Raw genomic sequence first — 19,658 nt, 5'->3', positions numbered from 1 at the left:
TATAGAATAATATGTTTAAAGTTAATATGAAAAGAAAGAAAGATGTTATTTGACTAAGTAAATTTTATGAGAAATTAGTTTTGGAAATCCGTTACAATGATATACATTGAAACTCAGCAAGGGGGATTTGAGGAAGTCACTTAACAATGTTAATAATAGCGGAATAATTAGAGTTATGTGTGTTTGTTTGTTTATAAATTTGGAAAATTAATTTTAAAATTTGAAGGAATAAATAAATAAAAATAATAAACAGACATACAAATCATGCTCCTGCCAAATAAATGCAACCTCACAGCTTTGCAATGTGCTCTATAACACACATTCCTAAGAGAAAATGCAGGTCTAGAATGAGACTCACAGTTCTGATGACTTTTGGTCATATTCTCAGAGTCCAGTGCATGGTAGAATTCATAGGCAGAACGGCCCAGAAGCTCCTCAGGATGGTATCCAACTAATTCAGTTATTCTTCATGAAACAAGCAAACAAACATTTTCATTAGATATTTGGTTTCGAACATTTTTCATTTAGCAGCGTGCCTTCCCAAATTAAAGAAAATCTGAGCCTGTAAGTTTTTATTGGTATTGCCCTGAAGAAGTGTACTTCAGCTTCACTGGGGCAAATAAACCTTCTTTCATCTTTCTCTCCCTTTTACACCCTGATTTAGCATAGGATGACTTCTTACATTCCTACCGAGTGGTGCATTTGGCTGCGGCAAGATAGCTCTAAAAGCAGTCGTTTTGGCAATTGCTGTTCTAAAACATAACATTAAGAACATATCAGAGCAGCATCTTCTGCTGTAGAGTTTTATCTCACTGCATCAGAGGCAAATCTACAAATGTGGACATATCTAGATGGGATTTCTACCTGGGCTGAGCATCTCTTTAAATACCTGCTCCACACACACACCGCTCCACTTTCTGTTTTGCTGGATTTGCAGGTGCTTCTACATTTGTCTAAGCATATTTGTCCAAGATTTTAATGTAACTACCTCTACTAGAGTACACAGTTTCAGTTAAGTCCCTGTTAACTATTGCACTAAAATAAACAAACATTCCTGATCACACATGCATACTGATTGCCAGATGACTGCAGCATCAAGTGCTGACCTGTGTGTGTGTGTGTGTGTGTGTGTGTGTGAATGAGCCATCGCCATACACCACAAGACATAACCTTTAAGCCTTCCCCATAGATCCAGATATCAGGTTTTGAATAATACAAACACATGCAGGCATAAAATGGCCAAAATTCTACTACACGTTTTGTATAAGATAGATGCTTCTCAGTAGAGTTGAAGAATCATTTGTCAATATTTACAAGCTGAGCGTAGCAGCAGGAACACAAAATGCCCAAAGCGCCAGAGCAGTGCCACACAATGACGACATCAGTGTGTAGCTTTGTATTTGATCAGCAAATAATATTTCCAATTCCAAGCAATTCCTTGCTAGCAAATCAGGCCTTAAGATCTAGAGTGAAAGAGAGGCTGGTCTCCAGTCACAGGTAAGGAATCGGGAATCCTTGTTTAGAGAGCTAATCTGCTGAGGTTAGCCCTGGTACCATTTGACACCGGCATCATTCTAAACCATGGTTAGCTTTAACCAGAGTTTGCAAACTTTGGCAAGCCTGCTATGCTGGCATTTTGTGCAAACATAATGAAACAGCAGAATGAGCTTGAAAAAGATAAGGAAGAGAGGAATTTGCAAACAAGGGTGGAAGGAACACATAGTTCACAGAACGGTTGTCACTTTTTAACCATGGTAAAGGCACCAGGAAATGTTGTGTCTCTACTGTGCTATCTGCAACCCATGATTCTGACTGATTTCTGTTGATAGAGCAGATTGGAATGGAGCGGAGAGGGACCCAATTAACTTTTGACTCTTGCTCCTCTTTGGACTTTAGTTTTGACTCTCTAAATTGGAATTTATAGTTAGGGGTTAGCTCATTGCTTTTGGTATTTCCGTTACTAAAGCGGATATTAAACAAACAAATGCTAGGCAATACGTTAAATGATGGCTTTCCCCCAGCTGCTGTACTTATGCAATAATGTTTCGTAGCATAAATTCGGCAAAGATTTTCACACAGTGACTCCATTCCCTGCGTCACCAATGTACAAACAAGTACCAGGTTACAAATAAATGCCACTGTGAGGATTTGGCTTCGAAAACTTCAGTTGTGTACAGAGGTAATTAGAGAAAAGACCCTATTGTAGCATGTATACTGTATCAGAATGATTGATGTACATTACTATTAAAATTATTTAAAAAACCTTTTGCTCCTCCTCTACTTTTCAGGATGTCCTTGCTATATTTTGTGCAGTTTTTGTTGTTGTTTCATTTTCACATTTTGTATAGTTTTGATCCTATCTAAGTCAAGAGTCCGTACACTAGCTATCTGTAGAATGAAACTGGAGGACGTACTTAAGAACAACGGCAGAATGAAAAGGCTACACCATGCCCCCACCTTCTGAACTACTTTGCTCCCAGTTGACGTTAACCTTACAAAGCCAGGAAATACAACCTCAGAACAAGCACACAGCCTCGTCTGCCTGCAAGCACGTAATTGCCATTATCACTAATGATGGTAACACTGTATTCTCACAAGGATCCTGACTTCTGCGAAGGCTCTTCTACCCCACACACATTTTACGCAGGGTGGTGTTGTTTTTTTAAAACGACACGGAGCACGCTGGAACTTGCGTCAGCAAAAAGAAAAAGAAATCAGACTCCCATCTGTCAGAAGAGCCCCCAAATGCGTTGTAATGCATTACATTATCTGAGAGCACATCTCGGGGGTTAACATCTGTGATGATGGAGGACCGAAACAGAACACAGATCTCCTTCCCCAGCTTAAACTAGGAGGGCAGCACCATAGCTCAATGGTGGAGAATAAGCTTTGCATGTAGAACTTCCTAGGTCCAATCCTTGGGTCTCTCCATGCAAGGCTGAGAGAGTCTCCTGTTTGAAACCGCAGAGTGTGTGTAAGCCAACATTCCCAAGCCAGGTGTTCTCAAAATATTTAGGACCTCGACTCCCATCATCCCTGACCCTTGGCCATGTTGGCTGGGGCTGATGGGAGCTGGAGTCCAGAACTTCTGGAGGGTACCAGGTTCAGGAAAGGTGGTGTAGGCAGCATTGAGCTAGATGGATCTAGCTCAGCATAAGCCTGTTTCCCATGAGTGGGAGACAGGAGGAAGTTCCAAGCCCTGTCTTCATTAACTGCTCTTGTCCCACAATCTAGGGGAGGGATAGTACCTCTGGTAGAGGACCCGTTGTGTTCCTTCTGGGCCTCGCTCCGCTCTCACCTGTGGCCCCTAGAAGCTGTCAGCATGCGACAGTGGCCACAACTGGCTGGCTAAACCAGGGGAAGGTGACTGATGGGTCCTGAGAAACTTCCTTCATCCGAAGCAACGGGAGAAAACCCCCACATTAGAAGAAACAAAAAGATTTTATTCTATTTATTTAAACAATTTAATTAAGCAGCTTATAGGCGCAGACTTTTTCTTTGGATAAATGCAATGGTATTTGGAATGAGTTTACACATAATATATTTGGTTACACATAATATATTTGGACAATTATATCGGAATTAGGATAATAACAAAATACTGTACATTAATGAATGGTGATGTAACAGTATTTTCTTTTTCTTTTTCCATTCTCACTTTCTTTCCCCCCTCACTCTATCTTTTTATAAATGAAATTCTCTTAATAAAATAATAAATGAATTCTATAACACTTAGCTACAATCGTCTCTAAGTAAAAAGTGGTTAGAGCTATAAAATCAATCTGCATCAGGGGTGTACTATATCGGTAAACCCATTCTAGAATGAGTAGAATAGTAGTTGCTGATGATGTACTAACCAAGCAGTAGGTGGCTAGGATAACTGCATCCTAAATACTAGAATAACTGCACCGATTTTGAACTTTTGAGCAGGAAAGTGTCAAGACGGAATGCTGAACTTCCTTCATTTTTCTCTGCAACTTAAATACAACATTAAGCACTTACTACTGACTGTCCCTGCCATGCCGAACCAGTGCGTTTTTAATTCATTACTTTTCTTTCAATCTGTGCTTTACTTCCTCAATGCAACATCAACCTCGAAAAGTTCACACCCCAGAATTACCTCTTGCGGTACATGTGTCCTGCGAAAATGTCATGTTCAGCTGGATCAGATGTAATCTTGGATTACAAAGTCTCATGCATTAGGGAAAGAGGTGTTCTGTTGCCTTTTCACTGAGGCCTACTAAGAGGTAGGCACGCAGCGTTGCAAACAGCTATTTAGATGCTAAATGTCAAGGGAACAGTGTTTATTCTCTTAAAACAGCAGGTAATGAGGAAAGCAGGGAAATTCTAAACCTGACCTATACGAGATTGAAATATTATCCAGGGATTAAGGTTTTTAAAACAGCTACTTTTGAAAACTGGATAAACCATCCATATGCCGATAAGCTTTTAGCAGAACTGCCTTAATAACACACATGACCCTGCCAATTTTTGTAAAGCGAAATATGCATTTGGTTCTTCACTCCCTCCACTCCTGAAACCTGTATTCATGAAATGAGTTTTATTTTCGGCTTTCTGAGCTGCCGGCAACAGTCTGCAGAAAGCGCCTCGTGGGTGGCTATCCTGCTTGTTTCCAAACCTGTAGTACGTTCAGAATCAGGGTTTTTCAAAAAAACAACAACTGCAACCTTAATGCACGCAGACTGCCGGCATGGAAATTGCATTAGCCAATTGCAGATGGTACCAAGCACCAGATGCGATGCTAAATGGCCAGCCAGTGTCATGTCACTCCCTTTGCCCAAGTCCCTTTCAAGTGGCACACATGTCAGGCATAGATAAGACAAGAAATTATGTATTAAGGTCCATATGTTCTTAGCATTGCAGCACGTTAGACAGTTTGCCCAGAAGTCTCTCTGTTTATATTTGGTTTTGCAATGGAACTATACATTGCAGTAAACATGGGACTGCCATTAAGAATGGCAGCTCGTTATCAGGTTAACCCCCTCTTTCCGTATACCTTTAAAATGTACATGTGTGCAGGCATCACCTAACTCTGCCTAACTGTATCCTTAATATGGGCTGCCTAGTCTAGGAACAAGCGAGTCTGTCAAATCTGGAGAACAGCATTGCAAAATTCGGAGAAGTGTGAATTTCAAAGGATGACTATACTTTGGTTTGTGTGTTGCTCCGGAAAGTGAGTATTAAGTAGGTGCACCTTTAAATGTGGGCACAATCAAATTTACTTATTTATCTTATGTTTTTCATAAAATTTATACCACCGCTTGGTTGTAAAGAAAACCTCAAAGTGTTTTACGGAAGGATAAAACAAGAAAAATCAAAGAAAAATTCACAATCCTGCTTTAAGACATGCAAAAGTTAAGACGCGAAAGTAGATTAAAATTACCTCTAAGTGCCTGGGTAGGCTTATTTCCTCAAGAATGTTTTTAGCAGGTGCCAAAAAGATGCAGTGATGACACCTGCTCGGTTTCAATCAGCAGGGAGTTCCAAAGTGCAGACGCTGCCACACTAAATGATCAGATTTTTACAATTGCAGAAGGGTATTATGTGGCACCTGTAGCTGTGCCAATTCCACTGATCCAAACGGTCAAGTGGGCACAAGTGGGAATTTTTCTGCCACCCCAATGTAGTCTAATAGCCCACCTCTTGCAGAAGTTGAAAGATTTGGTGGAGCAGAGGATGAGGAAGATTTATCACTGCAACTGAGGATAGTGGATGCCACACTTTACACAATACAGTCGTACCTTGAATGCCTTGCGAGTCGAACGTTTTGGCTCCCGAACACTGCAAACCGGTGTTCCGGTTTGCGAACATTCTTTGGAACCCGAATGTCCAAAGCTGCTTCCGATTGGTCGCAGGAGCTTCCTGCAGCCAAGTGGAAGCTGTGCCTTGGTTTCTGAACATTTTGGAAGTTGAACAGCCTTCCGGAACAGATTCCATTCGACTTCCGAGGTTCCACTGTACTGGGCTATATGGCTTAGCTAAGGATAAAGCCACTGATATGTCCCTATGAATGAAACCTTCTCCACAACCAAAACACTGGTTTAAAGCTCTCTCTCACACAATACCTGACATATTCAGTTCCAGGGCCTGCATAAGACCTTTTGTCACATGAGGCGAAAGCCAGTTCTCCAACCTTCCCCATACCACATAAAGAAACAAATTGGACCTACAGTTCAAGCAGACAGCATCTTCTGCTGCATCTGATGTAGGGATGTCTGAAAATTTCAGTGGAAATGGAAAAGGAAGTGGAAATTGCTACAGTTTGGTGTGTTCACCTGTGGCCAGGAATGGAGTTACCAGAAATTAGCAGCTGCTGGAAACCACAGGGAGGAAGAGCGCTCTTGTCCTCAGGTCCCACTTCTGGGTTTCCCACAGGTATCCAGTTGGCCACTGTGAGAACAGGATATTGGACTAGATGGGCCTGATCCAGCAGGGGGTCTTCTTATGTTCTTATGGAAATCGATCATGCGAATATGATTGGTATTTGTTCACATCGCTGTTGTGTTTTTTTAAAAAGTTCACAAGTGATGTGCAATTAATGACCTTTTTTACATTGTTTTGCATAGATAGTTGTGTAAGATATGTGCAAGTTCAGCTTGCGTTCAGTAGCAGGCAGCGAGATGAATAATGAAGTATTTGGTGGAAATGGAACTGCAGTGGAAGGGAAACGGTGCTGATTGTGACAAACGCAGGCCAGAATGGAAATCACTGCTTTCTTACATCCCTGAGGACAGCAGGCTAGTTTATGGCATGCAGGTCAGGCCCCCAAGGCAGACACACAATTCTCCCAACATCTTGCTGATGCCCCATACCATCTGTTGCTGGAGATGACTTCCTCACTCTCCTTAATGGTACCCTTGTCCTGTTAACTTATAAAAAAGTAACAGAACTGAACCAACACGGAAGCTTATTTCCATCTCACAAACACACAGGAACATGAACTTAGTTCTGAAGATGGCCCCAGTCCAAACAAATAGTGGAATCAAACAGTTTTTTTACAAATAGTGGAATGAAATAACCAGTTGTTGTTTTTCATGTGGTTTTAGCCACCGTTCCTGCAGGAACTTGTTGCATTTTTCTAACAACGTCTATATTTCAAAAAGGCGCGTAACTGCTAATTAGAGAGAGAAAGTTGTGTTAGATGTGTTAGGCAACCTGCTATCCTTCAAGCAATGGACTAATATGTAGGTAAGCAACAAACAAGCATAACATGGCCTGCAAGCTGAAATCTGATATAGTTTTCCCTTGGGAAAGCATTCCCCCTTGAATGACTCCAACTCATGGGTGAGTTGCCACATGGTCAGGGGAGCATCACAGCAGCTAATCTGTTGCATGCTGCCTATTCAGTATATACCAGTGGTCAAGAACCTAATTAAGTCAGCCAGGGCCACCCATTTAGTTTGCAAGGCCATGTGGGCCAAGTCATGCCCTGTGTCTGATGCCATATATACAAAGCTCTCTGCACAGCGCTTTGCAAGCCCCTGCAATCAGTCGATCACCAGCGACGCAGGTGGCGCTGTGGGTTAAACCACAGAGCCTAAGGCTTGCCGATCAGAAGGTCGGCGGTTCAAATCCCCACGACGGGGTGAGCTCCCGTTGCTCGGTCCCTGCTCCTGCCAACCTAGCAGTTCAGAAGCACGTCAAAGCGCAAGTAGATGAATAGGTACCACTCCAGCGGGAAGGTAAACATCGTTTCCGTGCGCTGCTCTGGTTAGCCAGAAGCGGCTTCGTCATGCCGGCCACATGACCCTGAAGCTGTACGCCGGTTCCCTCGGCCAATAAAGCAAGATGAGCGCCGCAACCCCAGAGTCGGTCAAGACTGGACCTAATGGTCAGAGGTCACTTTACCTTTATGCATATGCTTTGCAAGCTCAGACTGTTCGCTGTTTGTCTGGCACGCATAGTTAACGGTGTATACTAATAGCAAGCTCAGTCTCAGAATGCAAATCCTTATCTGGGGAAAACATGGGCAGCACCCATGCAGAAGAGGGAACCCCCCACAGCTTGTGAAACCCCATGGTTTGCAGAAGTACAAGAAATCAGGGGTCTTAAAAGTTGCCAGCAGGAGCGCCTGCTGGGGAAGGACCATAGCTCAGTGCTTTGTATGCAGAAGGTCACAGGCTGAATCTTTGGCATCTCTAGGTATGGCTGGAAAAGTCTGAAACCCTAGAGGGATGGAGCCGGTCAGTCTGACAAATGCTGTGCTTAGAGGGACAAACAGTCTGATTCTGATTCCTATGATGATCTGCCTTAGTTTGGCTCTCACTAAACCAAAATCAGAAAAACAACATTGTGGACCTGGTCTAGTATTTGCTTTTAAAGTTGGATTCAACATTAACTTCAGTTTAAATGCCTGACAAAAGAGACTTACTAACTGCTGCATTCCAAATGCTCCCAGTAGCTCTCACTTCCATGGTGAGAAATGTCTGGGCTTTTGCCTACAGAACCAGGAAGTGTGTGTTTTGAGTATCGCTCTTTGCCTTTTTTGGGTGAAATCCCCCTAAAAAAAGCTCAACAACTTCTTGAAATACAGCAACCCTACATCGCAGGTTAAGAGGAAGGATTATTTCTGCTTTGAGGAGGAAGTGCTGGTCAGCTGCAGAGTTCATTAATCTAGAAGGATTTATTAATTGTATTTGCAGCAGAAGCAGTTTTAGCGCTGTGTTTGAAAATGGAACATCCTAGCTTATGGGAAAGCAAGTGGAAAAACCTGAGCGTTGCACAATGGCAACGAAAGCGTATTTCCCAGCACTGCCTGACAAACCACGAGGCTTTGGGGACAAATATCCATTGCTGACGTTGTTTAATAAAGGGACTTTGAGGATTTTGCATCACTCCCTGTTCTTCGTCACCTCTTCCTGATCTGGGAGTGCCTGCCAGGGCATTTCCGCAGGAGGAAAACATTTATCTGGCTGGCCCATATCCTTTCCCCTCTTGGTGCCCATTCAGATTGGGCGGGCTGCTCTTTTCACCTCTTGCTGCCAGGCTGCAACCCTACGCAGACTTACCAGAACTGCCCTACTGGATTTAGAGGGTTCTGCTTCAGTTTAGGATGAAGGCTTGTTTGCCCCCTCGCATTTCCTCTGAAGAGCCTGTGGCAGTGCAAACAGGGACCTCCCATTTTATCCTCGACGGCCTCGGCCCAGTATACCTGAAGGAGCGTCTCCACCCCCATCGTTCTACCTGGACACTGAGGTCCAGCGCCGAGGGCCTTCTGGTAGTTCCCTCACTGTGAGAAGCCAAGTTACAGGGAACCAGGCAGAGGGCCTTCTCGGTAGTGGCACCCGCCCTGTGGAACGCCCTCGCACCAGATGTCAAAGAGAACAACAACTACCAGACTTTTAGAAGACATCTGGAGGCAGCCCTGTTTAGGGAAGCTTTTAATGTTTGATGCATTACTGTATTTTAATATTCTGTTGGGGAAACCCAGCCAGACGGGCGGGGTATAAATAATATGTTGTTGTTGTTGTTTCCTCATCAACCACCTTCCCTGTGAGGTCAGTGGATGGAAAAGGTTGAGAAAAAGGGGGACCCCAAAACAATCAAGTCTATGGAGCGACTCCCCTGAGGAGGAAAGGCTGAAGCGTTTGGGACTTTGGGGTTTAGAGGAAAGGCAAGTCAGAGATGCCATGACAGATGTTCATAAAATTAGTAGAACGATGAAACTGGTTCCCACAAGAGGCACTGATGTCCCCCAACTTGGATGGCTTTAAAAGGAGATTAGACAGATCCCATGGACAAGAGAGCTATTGCTGGCTACTAGCCCAAATGGCTATGCTCTGCTTCCACAATCAGAGGCAGAAAAGCTTCTGAATACCAGTTGCTGGAAGCCACAGGAAGGGAGTGGGCTCCTGTGTTCGAATCCTGCCATTGGTTTCCCATAGGCATCTGGGTGGCCACTGTGGGAACAGGATGCTGGACGAGATGGGCCCCTGGCCCAATGCAGTAGCCTCTTCTTAACATAGAATTGTATAATTCAAGAAGACCACAAAGGTCCCCTAGCCCCCTGCAATGCAGGAATCTTTTGCGCAACATGGGGCCTGAAACCCACAACCCTGTGATGAAGTCTCACGCTCTATGGACTGAGCTTCTTATGCTGACAAAGGTTGAGATATACCCAAAGGACCGCCTCTTTCCCTATGAACCTACCCGGACCCTGAGATCATCTTCTGAGGCCCTTCTTCGTGTGTTTCCTCCTTGAGAGGTTCGGAGGGCGGCACCATGAGAACAGGTCTTCTCTGCAGTGGCTCCTCGTTTGTGGAATGCTTTCCCCAGGGAGGTTCCTCAGGCCTTTGGTTGATCTGATTTATATCCTATGCCCTTTTAAATCTGGGTTTTTTGGGGGGGGGCTATTGGGTTGTTGTTTTTATTTTTATTAGGTATTTTGTGGTTTTATATCTTGATTTTATTCTGTGAACCGCCCTGAGACCTCCAGGTATAGAGCGGTATATAAATTATAATAATCATAATCATACTCATAATTATACAGTCATATCTCGGGTAAAATATACTTCAGGTTGAGCATTTTCAGGTTACGTTCTGCAGCGACCCGGAAGTAACGGAATGTGTTACTTCCGGGTTTCACCACTTGTGCATGCGCAGACGCTCAAAATGACGTCACGCGCATGCGCAGAAGCGGCGAATCGCAACCCACGCACGCGCAGACATGTGTTCTACTCAGGATGTGAACGGGGCTCCGGAACGAATCCCGTTCGCATCCAGAGGTACCACTGTAGAGAGATGACAATGTCCAACACCACCCATGCTACATTCAGACAACCCTTATCTGATAATTTTCCAGATTAAATTAGAATCAGTGCCATTCTGTGACATGCTCACAAGATTAGGAATGCAGCTTCCTTTTACCATATTGTAAGCATCCTCAGGGCCGGCCAGGGCATTTTGCTGCTTGGCTGAGACAAAGCAGTAAATGACTCACCCCACAGACCCCTCTCACTCAAAAGTACACAGCACACAAAGCTGGTTGATTTATTTTGGGACTTGGGGCAGAAAGTCCCACAGGAGTCTGTTTCCCTCTGAGGCAGTAAAAAGACAATATGAAATTAAATAACTCTTTGCTGCACTTTCATGATGTCCCAGATTCGCTGCCTGAACTGGTCTCTTCATTCTGTCTAACGGTAGGACAGGCCCTGGCCATTCTATTTCTATGAAAAACACTGTGTGTGTGTATGTGTGTGTGTGTTGTGCAGACTTGCATTGCTTTATTCCCACATCCAACACAGATTCAGAGCAAATTTTTTAAGCAACGGGATATTTACTATGCCAAATCCTAAAGCATATTCTGATCCCCATCACAAGTCGCCTTTGTTTGCCATAAGAGCATTAGTTTAAATCTTTCTTACAACCGCTCAACTTTCTTTTTTCCTCTCATGGTGGGTTCAGGGCAGTGCTGAATGTTGCCCTCTTTATTTCCAGGCCTTATGAAATATTCTCACGGAAGCTGAACTCCTGCAAATGTTTAACTCAGACAGCACATGAACAGTCCTATTGTCTTTCCTAGGTTGATCTCAAAAAGAATGCTCATGGGCCCGTATTGGTTTTTTAGGCCCTGTGTTAAATTATATAAATGACCTGGCATTGCTGGGAGTACTGGAATGGCAAGAGAAACAAAAGGATTGCAGGGAAAGGATTAGCGCCAAGACGGATGCTTTGGATCAGGCCTGCTGCAACTTGTGAGCACGGCTTGCTGAATTTTACGCAGTAGCCTACAAAAGCTTTCGACATGTTGAATTGGTTAGTCTTTCAGATGCCACAAGAGACTTCCTTTTGTTTAAAAAAGACTAGAAGTCATTGCCAAGGCAAGTTACAAAATACATGAATTGGCCAGATGCATTTGACTTGGGTATCTCACAACTTGCACAGTCTTGCCTTTGCCAATCGGTTTCCTTCCACATATTTTGGACCAGAATTCCCATCAGCCGCAGGCAGCACAACCATGTTGGGAGTAGGTAATAAGTCTGTGCTGGCTGTGGGTGATGGGAGTTGTAGTCCAGAACGTCTGGAGGGTGCTCAGTTGGCAACAGCTGTTTATTCTTATGGAAACATTGAATAAAACACAGGTTGGACAGGGGAATCGCCTCTACCTTTTAGACTTTTTACCATATCAACTGGTTCAGGTGTATGATCAGGATTCCTAGTTGAGCAGAAGTTGCCCACTTCAGATCTTTCTGCTCAATGCAAGAAGGTCAGGGCAAAGCATGTAGGATGGGGATATTGGGGCGAAGTGTACCCCCTGTGCCTCCTACCCACATGCTCAAATGGGGCTAATGTGATATTGTTATACAGGGCAGGCACAAACTCTCCAAAACTCTCCAAAAGGGAAGAACAGTGTTGTGCTAAAGTCATAGCACACCAAGACTAGACAAAAATACTTTGAATTCCCAGCAGCCTGCTTAAAATGTTTAGCAGCTATATCTATACAGAAGTGAGTATATGTTTAAATTCTTTTGCATCGGCCTCCTTTTTTTTTTACTTGCCATGGGTTTTTCTAGTCCTGGTGGTACTGTTCTCCCTATCGAGCCATACGTCTCCTTTGGGGTTTGCCTAAGTAACTGCGTTTTGCTCTGGTGTCTAAGAATATTCTTTAAAGAAGGGTGCCTGTGGTGATCACACAGGGTCCCCGGACATTTGACGGTCTATTGATCCCTGTGCCTCCACTCTGATTGCTTTCTTTGTTGCCACCAACCTGTTTCTCTTGGGCACCCACGGAGTCCAGACAGTTGTTAACATTAACAAATAATCAAGTTTATTTTTATAAGCATGAACAAGTTTATGGTTTCAGTTAATTTTTCTTGTCAGTTTCTTAATCTTAGTTTCTTTACTGTCCTATACATTCCTAACAACTTCAAACTGATTATCCCAACTATCTATCTGACTCCACTTAACAGTTCCTCACACTCTCTCTCAACACAACTCGACCAACCCACAGACTTATCCTCCCTCTTCCTTCTCCAACTCCCAACTCTCACTCTAACTACTCCCCTTGGGTTCCCACTGGCCAATCACTTCACACTTATTTAACCCTTTCCTTATGACCCACCTAGGAGGCAAACGCCACAGTGCCTCTCAATTTATCACGCTGGAGAGGCATTATAAGCAAATGGCTGGTCTTTTTACCTGTCATCACAGTAGGTGAATTTCATGTCCATGCTGTGACGGCTCAAGAACGTCTTGCTGTCCAGGGGGATGTCAGTATTGGAAGGGTGTTGAATGGGTTCACACATTAATATCAGGCAAGACAAGAGAGGCTCTTTGTAGCCACAGAGAGCATGAGGAGGGCATGTATTATAGACCTTCAATTGTCCAGTGCAGTGCAAAACCTGAAACATAAGGAAACTATTTGTACAAATACAAGGGTTTTGGTTTTTTCAAAAAAACAAAGCAACTTGAGTAGATTAAATCTTTCAAAAAACATACGTTAAAAAAAAGTACCTTCCATGTGGCTGATTTTAGATTCACAGTTCTGCCTCTGTTGGTAACAGTGCATTTCATTCTCATGAAGAAGTCCCGCTCCATGGTCACCTCTTTATTCTTTTTCCCAAAGCCTGGGCCTGAGAAAAATGTGGACAAGATTCTTTTTTAAGGCTTGTTTTGCAGTTTCCGTTGCATGCTCTAGTAACCAGCCAGCAAAGTTATTTCGGAAGGACCAGAGTAGGAACATTCCCCAAACCGCTGTGATCAACTAGCTACACACTTTGAGGATAAAGTTAATCGATTTTGGGGTGACCTTGGCAGTTCCAGATGAAGTACCTAATGCCAAATCATTGGTGTGGTGTGAGATCAGTTTCAGCTTATTCAGTCAGCAGATGTGAACAAGGTGCTGGCAGCTCTATGTCCAACCACATGCCCTCTGACTCTCTTGGCTTAGTCAATCTAGCAGAGGGGATTGACTGGTTGGGTACAGAGCATGGTTAATGCTTCACTGCATGGGAGGCTGGTTCCTGGTGCCTTGAAAGAGACAGTGGTGCTGTCACTCCTAAAGAAACAGTCCCTTGGACTGGAATAACTACCAACCAGTCAAGACTATCTCCCCTTGGGGGAAGGTGACGGGAGACAGCTGCAAGCAATCTTTGATGACATTGATTTAGATCTGTTCCAATCTGGGTTCAGGCTAAGTTGCCCTTGGCTGCTTTGATGGATGACTTTGACCAGGGCATGAGGAGTGTGACCTTGCTTATTGATCTCTTCGCAGCTTTTGTTACTGTTGACCATGGTATTCTTCTGAACCAGCCCCGTGGAATGAAAATTGGAAACACTGTGTAGGTTTTGGTCATATCTACAAGACCAAGTCCAGAGAGTAGCCTGCCTAAAATATTTACGTTTAGGCAAGCATATCCAAATACATGTGGGACGCGGGTGGCGCTGTGGTCTAAACCACTGAGCCTCTCGGGCTTGCCAATCAGGAGGTCGGCGGTTCGAATCCCAATGACGGGGTGAGCTCCCGTTGCTCGGTCTCAGCTCCTGCCAACCTAGCAGTTCGAAAGCACGTCAAAGTGCAAGTAGATAAATAGGTACCGCTCCGGCGGGAAGGTAAACGGCGTTTCTGTGCGTTGCTCTGGTTTTGGTGTTCCATTGCACCAGAAGCGGCTTAGTCATGCTGGCCACAAGACCCAGAAAAAACTGTCTGCAGAGCAGACAAATGCTGGTTCCCTCAGCCTGTAAAGCGAAATGAGCACCGCAACACCAGAGTCATTTGTGACTGGACTTAACTGTCAGGGGTCCTTTACCTTTACCTTTTTATCAAAACACATAGATGTTGGCATCTTTTATTCCTTCTTACTGTTACCTTTGAATGTTTTTAATTCCCTTTAACTGTTTTCTTTGACAATTTTAACAATCCTTGCAAACAACTTACAGGTATATAAATTTTGCTAAATAAACATGCTAATCCCTGTGTAAAAACTGTCCCTCTTTGTTCTGGGCATGTTGACCATCCAGTCTGGTGAAGCCATCTTCATCAGCACCACTCACTTAATCTGAGAACAGTTTGGGTGGGTTCAGAGAACAATGTGATTCCCATGAGGATTGCAATTTATCACATGATAAGATGCTCATTTCATCACATGATGCAGTGAGGGGGAAGAAAGCTCAGAAGCGCAAGAGAGATAAACACTTTGTCCACAGGTTAACGGATTATTTGATCCACCCTGTTATCTGTTGTTTCGATTACTCTACAAAGTTTCTGTGCAGCTGATTGAGAAACCAGCTGATTATCATCTCCCTAGAACAGTTCTCTGCTTGGCATTGCTGCACTGAAGGTTAACTGGTGACATTCTAAAGCAGCGATGGGAAAATATATGGACTCGTATCTACCCCAGCCAACATGGCAAATAGTCATGGATTATCAGAACTGCAGCCAAGCAGTAGATGGAGTGCCACAAACTTCCCATCCCTGTTTTAAGGCAGCCTTTAGCACCTCTGGGCATGCTGGCTGGGCAGAGGTGAGTTGTTGTCCAAAACATCTGCAGGGCAGTAGGTGGGGGAAAGCTGTTCAAAGCTATTATTGCTCCATGTACTGTATCCTAAAACACTTCAGCCATTGCTTAGGCCTTAGGGTGTGTCTTGGGTGAGATCTGGCACAGACGGTGGATTCAAATGCTCCGACCGTCAGCTCTGCTCACTGCAGGCAGAAGCCAACACCTTAATAAGATAATTCCTTCGTTTTCCAAATTCAGAATCCCCAAGGCCCTATAAAGCAGATCCTCTTGGAAGAGTGAAATGTGTTTTCTGGCACAGCAGCTACCATCTCCTCGTGCTAGGGGGAATTAGGGAGTGACCATAGGAACTCAAATCCCCCTCCTAGTTTCTCCTAGAGATAATTGCCCTAGTGCCAAATAACAGTTGGCATTAGCTTACACTTTCTAAAAAGAAAATACTTCCCTGGTTGCAATAAATTCCCCAGGAGAAGCAGCCAGTGCATTTGGTCTCGAGTCTGGAGGTTCAGACAGACGAAGTGCTTGGGGAGACACACAAATCTTTCTATTATTCATTAATACTTTTAGTTAATTACCTTAAAGCCCTCAAAACTTCTCAAGACGACTTATAGTAGAAGAGAGGAGAATTGCTCATATTAAAAACGACTTTAAAAACATGAAACACTAAAAATTATAGAAGACGATCTACCTCCCAAAATCAAGCCCCCACCCACCCTCTCCAACAACATTAAAATGATCACCACAATCAGCTGGCTGAAATATCACAAAACAGCAAAAAAGAAAATTAACAATAAAATGCCCAGGAGAAGAGGCGTCCTTGCCTGGCACCAAAATATATTATTAAAGACAAGTCTTCTTGGGGAGACTGCTCCATAAATGATGCACAAAGCACACTGCAATACTATTGTTGCATTATTATTATTTTTTAAAAAACATTATTTACCATTTTTCAAACTCAGGTTTTCTCGAATTTCCTCATGATCACATGGGTGAGTGAAGTCAAAAATGCTGTGTCCGGTCAGCTCCACCTGTTTGACCATCAAGACAAACAGATTAAAAAATGGGGTGGCGAAAATGAAATTACACTGGGAACGTATTCTGGATCCCCTCGCTCCCAAAATGCACCACAGGACAAGAAACTTTGAGAAGTGTTTTACAGAGATGGGTTATATAGCAGCTGACTGTTCATTGTAAATTCACACTCTAGCCATTTTTGTACTTGTATTATGTATTAAGTATTTATATTTCCTTCCTACTCTGTTCTATGGTCTGATGGTAGTGACAGCAATAAACTTTTATCATTTTATTAGCGATGTTTATTTAAAGCACCTGCAAGTCACATTATTATTATTATTATTATTATTATTATTATTATTATTATTATTATTATTATTATTATTATTATTATATCCATAGATAACAAAAAGTTATAAATATTTGTTATACTTTGTCACAATCTTCTTAAGGTTCCGACGACTTCCCACCAACTCCTTATGTCTTTATATGTTCTTTTACTTAGTGCTCTATTTGTCTCAGATTTTGTTGTTAATTATCAGAAATATTGTACTTTCTTATACAAATCCAATATATCATAGAAGTTAATCGAAGGCTGCCACAAACATCATGCTATTACAATAGTCTTTAAGGTACTTTTTATATATACTCCATTTCTTAATAAACGTTTGGTCTGTATGGTCTCTCATTCCCCCCTGTTAATTTAGCCAGCTCTGCATATTCCATTCATTTATGTTGCCATTCCATCTTTGATGGTATTTTCCCACCCTTCCAGTTTGAAGCTATTAAGATTTTCGCAGCCACTGTGGCATATAAGAATATTTCCCTTGCATTCTTGTGTATTAAAAGCAACCATGGAGCTGCAACCTGCTGAGCAAGCGAATAGGCCTATCTGCATATTCCATGTTTCACTTGTGCACATTTAAATCTCCTCTTGGGTCCCTCTGACCTTAACCCTGGCCTCTTCAGGATTAAAAAACCCTTGCAGCCACTCTAATCCCAGAATAGCAAAGGCACCATCATTCTCTTCCTTAGAGTACTTGCAGGAAGCTTTTGCTAAGCCACATTTAACAAACTAGCTCTACGAAGTAGAGGAAGAAGCAAAGTTATATAATAATAATAATAATAATAATAATAATAATAATAATAATAATATAAAATTTATTTATATCCCGCCCTCCCCAGCCGAAGCTGGGCTCAGGGCGGCTAACAACAATAAAACAGTACAACAGTACAACACAACACAACAGTCTAAAATCATTCTTTATAAAATTAATTCAAATTAAACCACTGGCAACCATTGGGCCAGAGCTCCACGAAGATTGCCGAAGGAGGGAGTCAGGCTGTGCCCTGGCCAAAGGCCTGGTGGAACAACTGTGTCTTGCAGGCCCTGCGGAAGGATGTCAAGTCCCGCAGTATGGTGGTTTATACCATAAACCACCCTGTGATCCTCGGCTGAAGTGCAATATACAAGCTTAATAAATAAGCATCACAGTATTATCCAACCTGCTACGTGAGATGCATAGAAAACAGCTCACCTGCGTCAAGCCCATATACTTGCTGATGTTCTCCGACAAAAAGATCATGTCTCCATCCTGTGTGATGACAGTGATAAATCCCTCCAAAGCTTTCAGGTACAAGTTGTCCATCTGCTGATCAGGCTCTATTTTACTCTCATTGTCACCACAGACTGCACAAAGGAGTGGGGAGCAGAGGGGGAGAAGAAGCAGGACCAAAACGAAGAGACAAAAAAATTAAAAATAAATCAGAAATGATGCTTAGCAGTATGCTAGCAAATCCCAACCAAAATCCCTATCTGATATAAAGTTCATGGCTTTGCTTTTACTGGATATTTATACAGTTCAACAGCATTAGAAAAAGGTACATTAATTATAATATTGTAGCAGTTCAAGCAACAAAGCTACAATCTTGCACATTGATTTGACATTGGGAACCCATAAAGTAGCCTTATATTGAGTCCGACTGTTAGCCCATGTAGTGCTGCATAGCCTACACACTGGCTGACACCAATTTCACAGAATTGTAGAGTTGGAAGGGACCCTGAGGGTCATCTATCCCAACCCCCTGCAATGCAGGGATCTCAGCTAAAGCACCCAAGACAGATGGCCCTCCAACCTCTACTTAAAAACCTCCAAGCCAGGAGAGTCCATAACCTCCCAAGGGAGACCGTTCCACTGTCAAGCAGCTCTTACTGTCAAAAAGTTCTTCCTGATATTTAGTCAGAAACTCCTTTCTTGTAACTTGAAAGCACTGGTTTGAGTCCTGCCCTCCAGAGCAGGAGAAAACAAGCCTGCTCCATCTTCCATGTGACACAGCCCTTCAGATATTTGAAGATGGCTATCATATCTCCTCTCAGTCTTCTCTTTTCCAGGCTAAACATGCCCAGCTTCTTCAACCGTTCCTCATAACGCTTGGCTTCCAGACCCTTGATCACCCTAGTTGCCTTCCTCTACTCTACACACGTTCCATCTTGTCAATATCCTTCTTAAATTGTGGTGCCCAGATCTGGATGTAGTACTCCAGGTGTGGTCTGACCAAGGCAGAATAGAGTGGTACTATTACTTCCCTTGACCTGGACGCTGTACTTCTGTTGATGCAGCCTAGAATAGCGTTCGCTCTTTTTTTGCTACTGCATCACACTTTGGACTCATGTTAAGTTTGTGTTCCACTAAGACCTCTACAGTGGTACCTCAGTTTAAGAACAGTCCTGTTTACGAATGATTTGGTTTACAAACTCCGCAAAACCGGAAGTAGTGTTCCGGTTTGCGAACTTTACCACGGTCTACAAATGGAAACCGAACGGTGGAAGGGCATTGGCGGCGGGAGGCCTCATTAGGGAAAGTGCGCCTCGGTTTAAGAATGGATTTGGTTTAAGAACGGACTTCAGGAACGGATTAAGTACATAAACTGAGGTACCACTGTAGATCATTTTCACATGTACTACTAGGAAGCCAGGTGTTTCCCCATCTTATATTTGTGCATCCTGCCTAAGTGCAGAACCTTACAATTGTCCCTATGGAAATTTGTTAGTTTGGGCCCAGTTCTCCAATCTGTTAAGGTCATCATGAATCCTGATTCTGTCTTCAGCGGCATTAGCTTCCCTTCCCAGGTTGGTGCCATCTGCAAATTTCAGCAGGGCTTTCAGAG

General features: G+C 43.2%; 1 protein-coding gene across 1 annotated transcript in view; it reads right to left on the bottom strand.

Moving 5' to 3' along the window:
* EPAS1 (endothelial PAS domain protein 1) overlaps positions 1-19,658 on the bottom strand; it is a 126,387-nt gene that overhangs the window by 23,359 nt on the left and 83,370 nt on the right. Inside the window, 5 exon segments of the mRNA XM_053383376.1 lie at positions 359-465; positions 13,159-13,361; positions 13,474-13,592; positions 16,420-16,504; positions 18,029-18,180. Of these exon segments, the coding sequence (XP_053239351.1) occupies positions 359-465; positions 13,159-13,361; positions 13,474-13,592; positions 16,420-16,504; positions 18,029-18,180 (666 nt within the window).

This window comes from Podarcis raffonei, chromosome 3 (assembly GCF_027172205.1).
Source record: "Podarcis raffonei isolate rPodRaf1 chromosome 3, rPodRaf1.pri, whole genome shotgun sequence".
NCBI lineage: Eukaryota > Metazoa > Chordata > Lepidosauria > Squamata > Lacertidae > Podarcis > Podarcis raffonei.
Note: the sequence above shows the minus strand (reverse complement) of the source record. Positions and strands in the feature narration are given on the sequence as shown.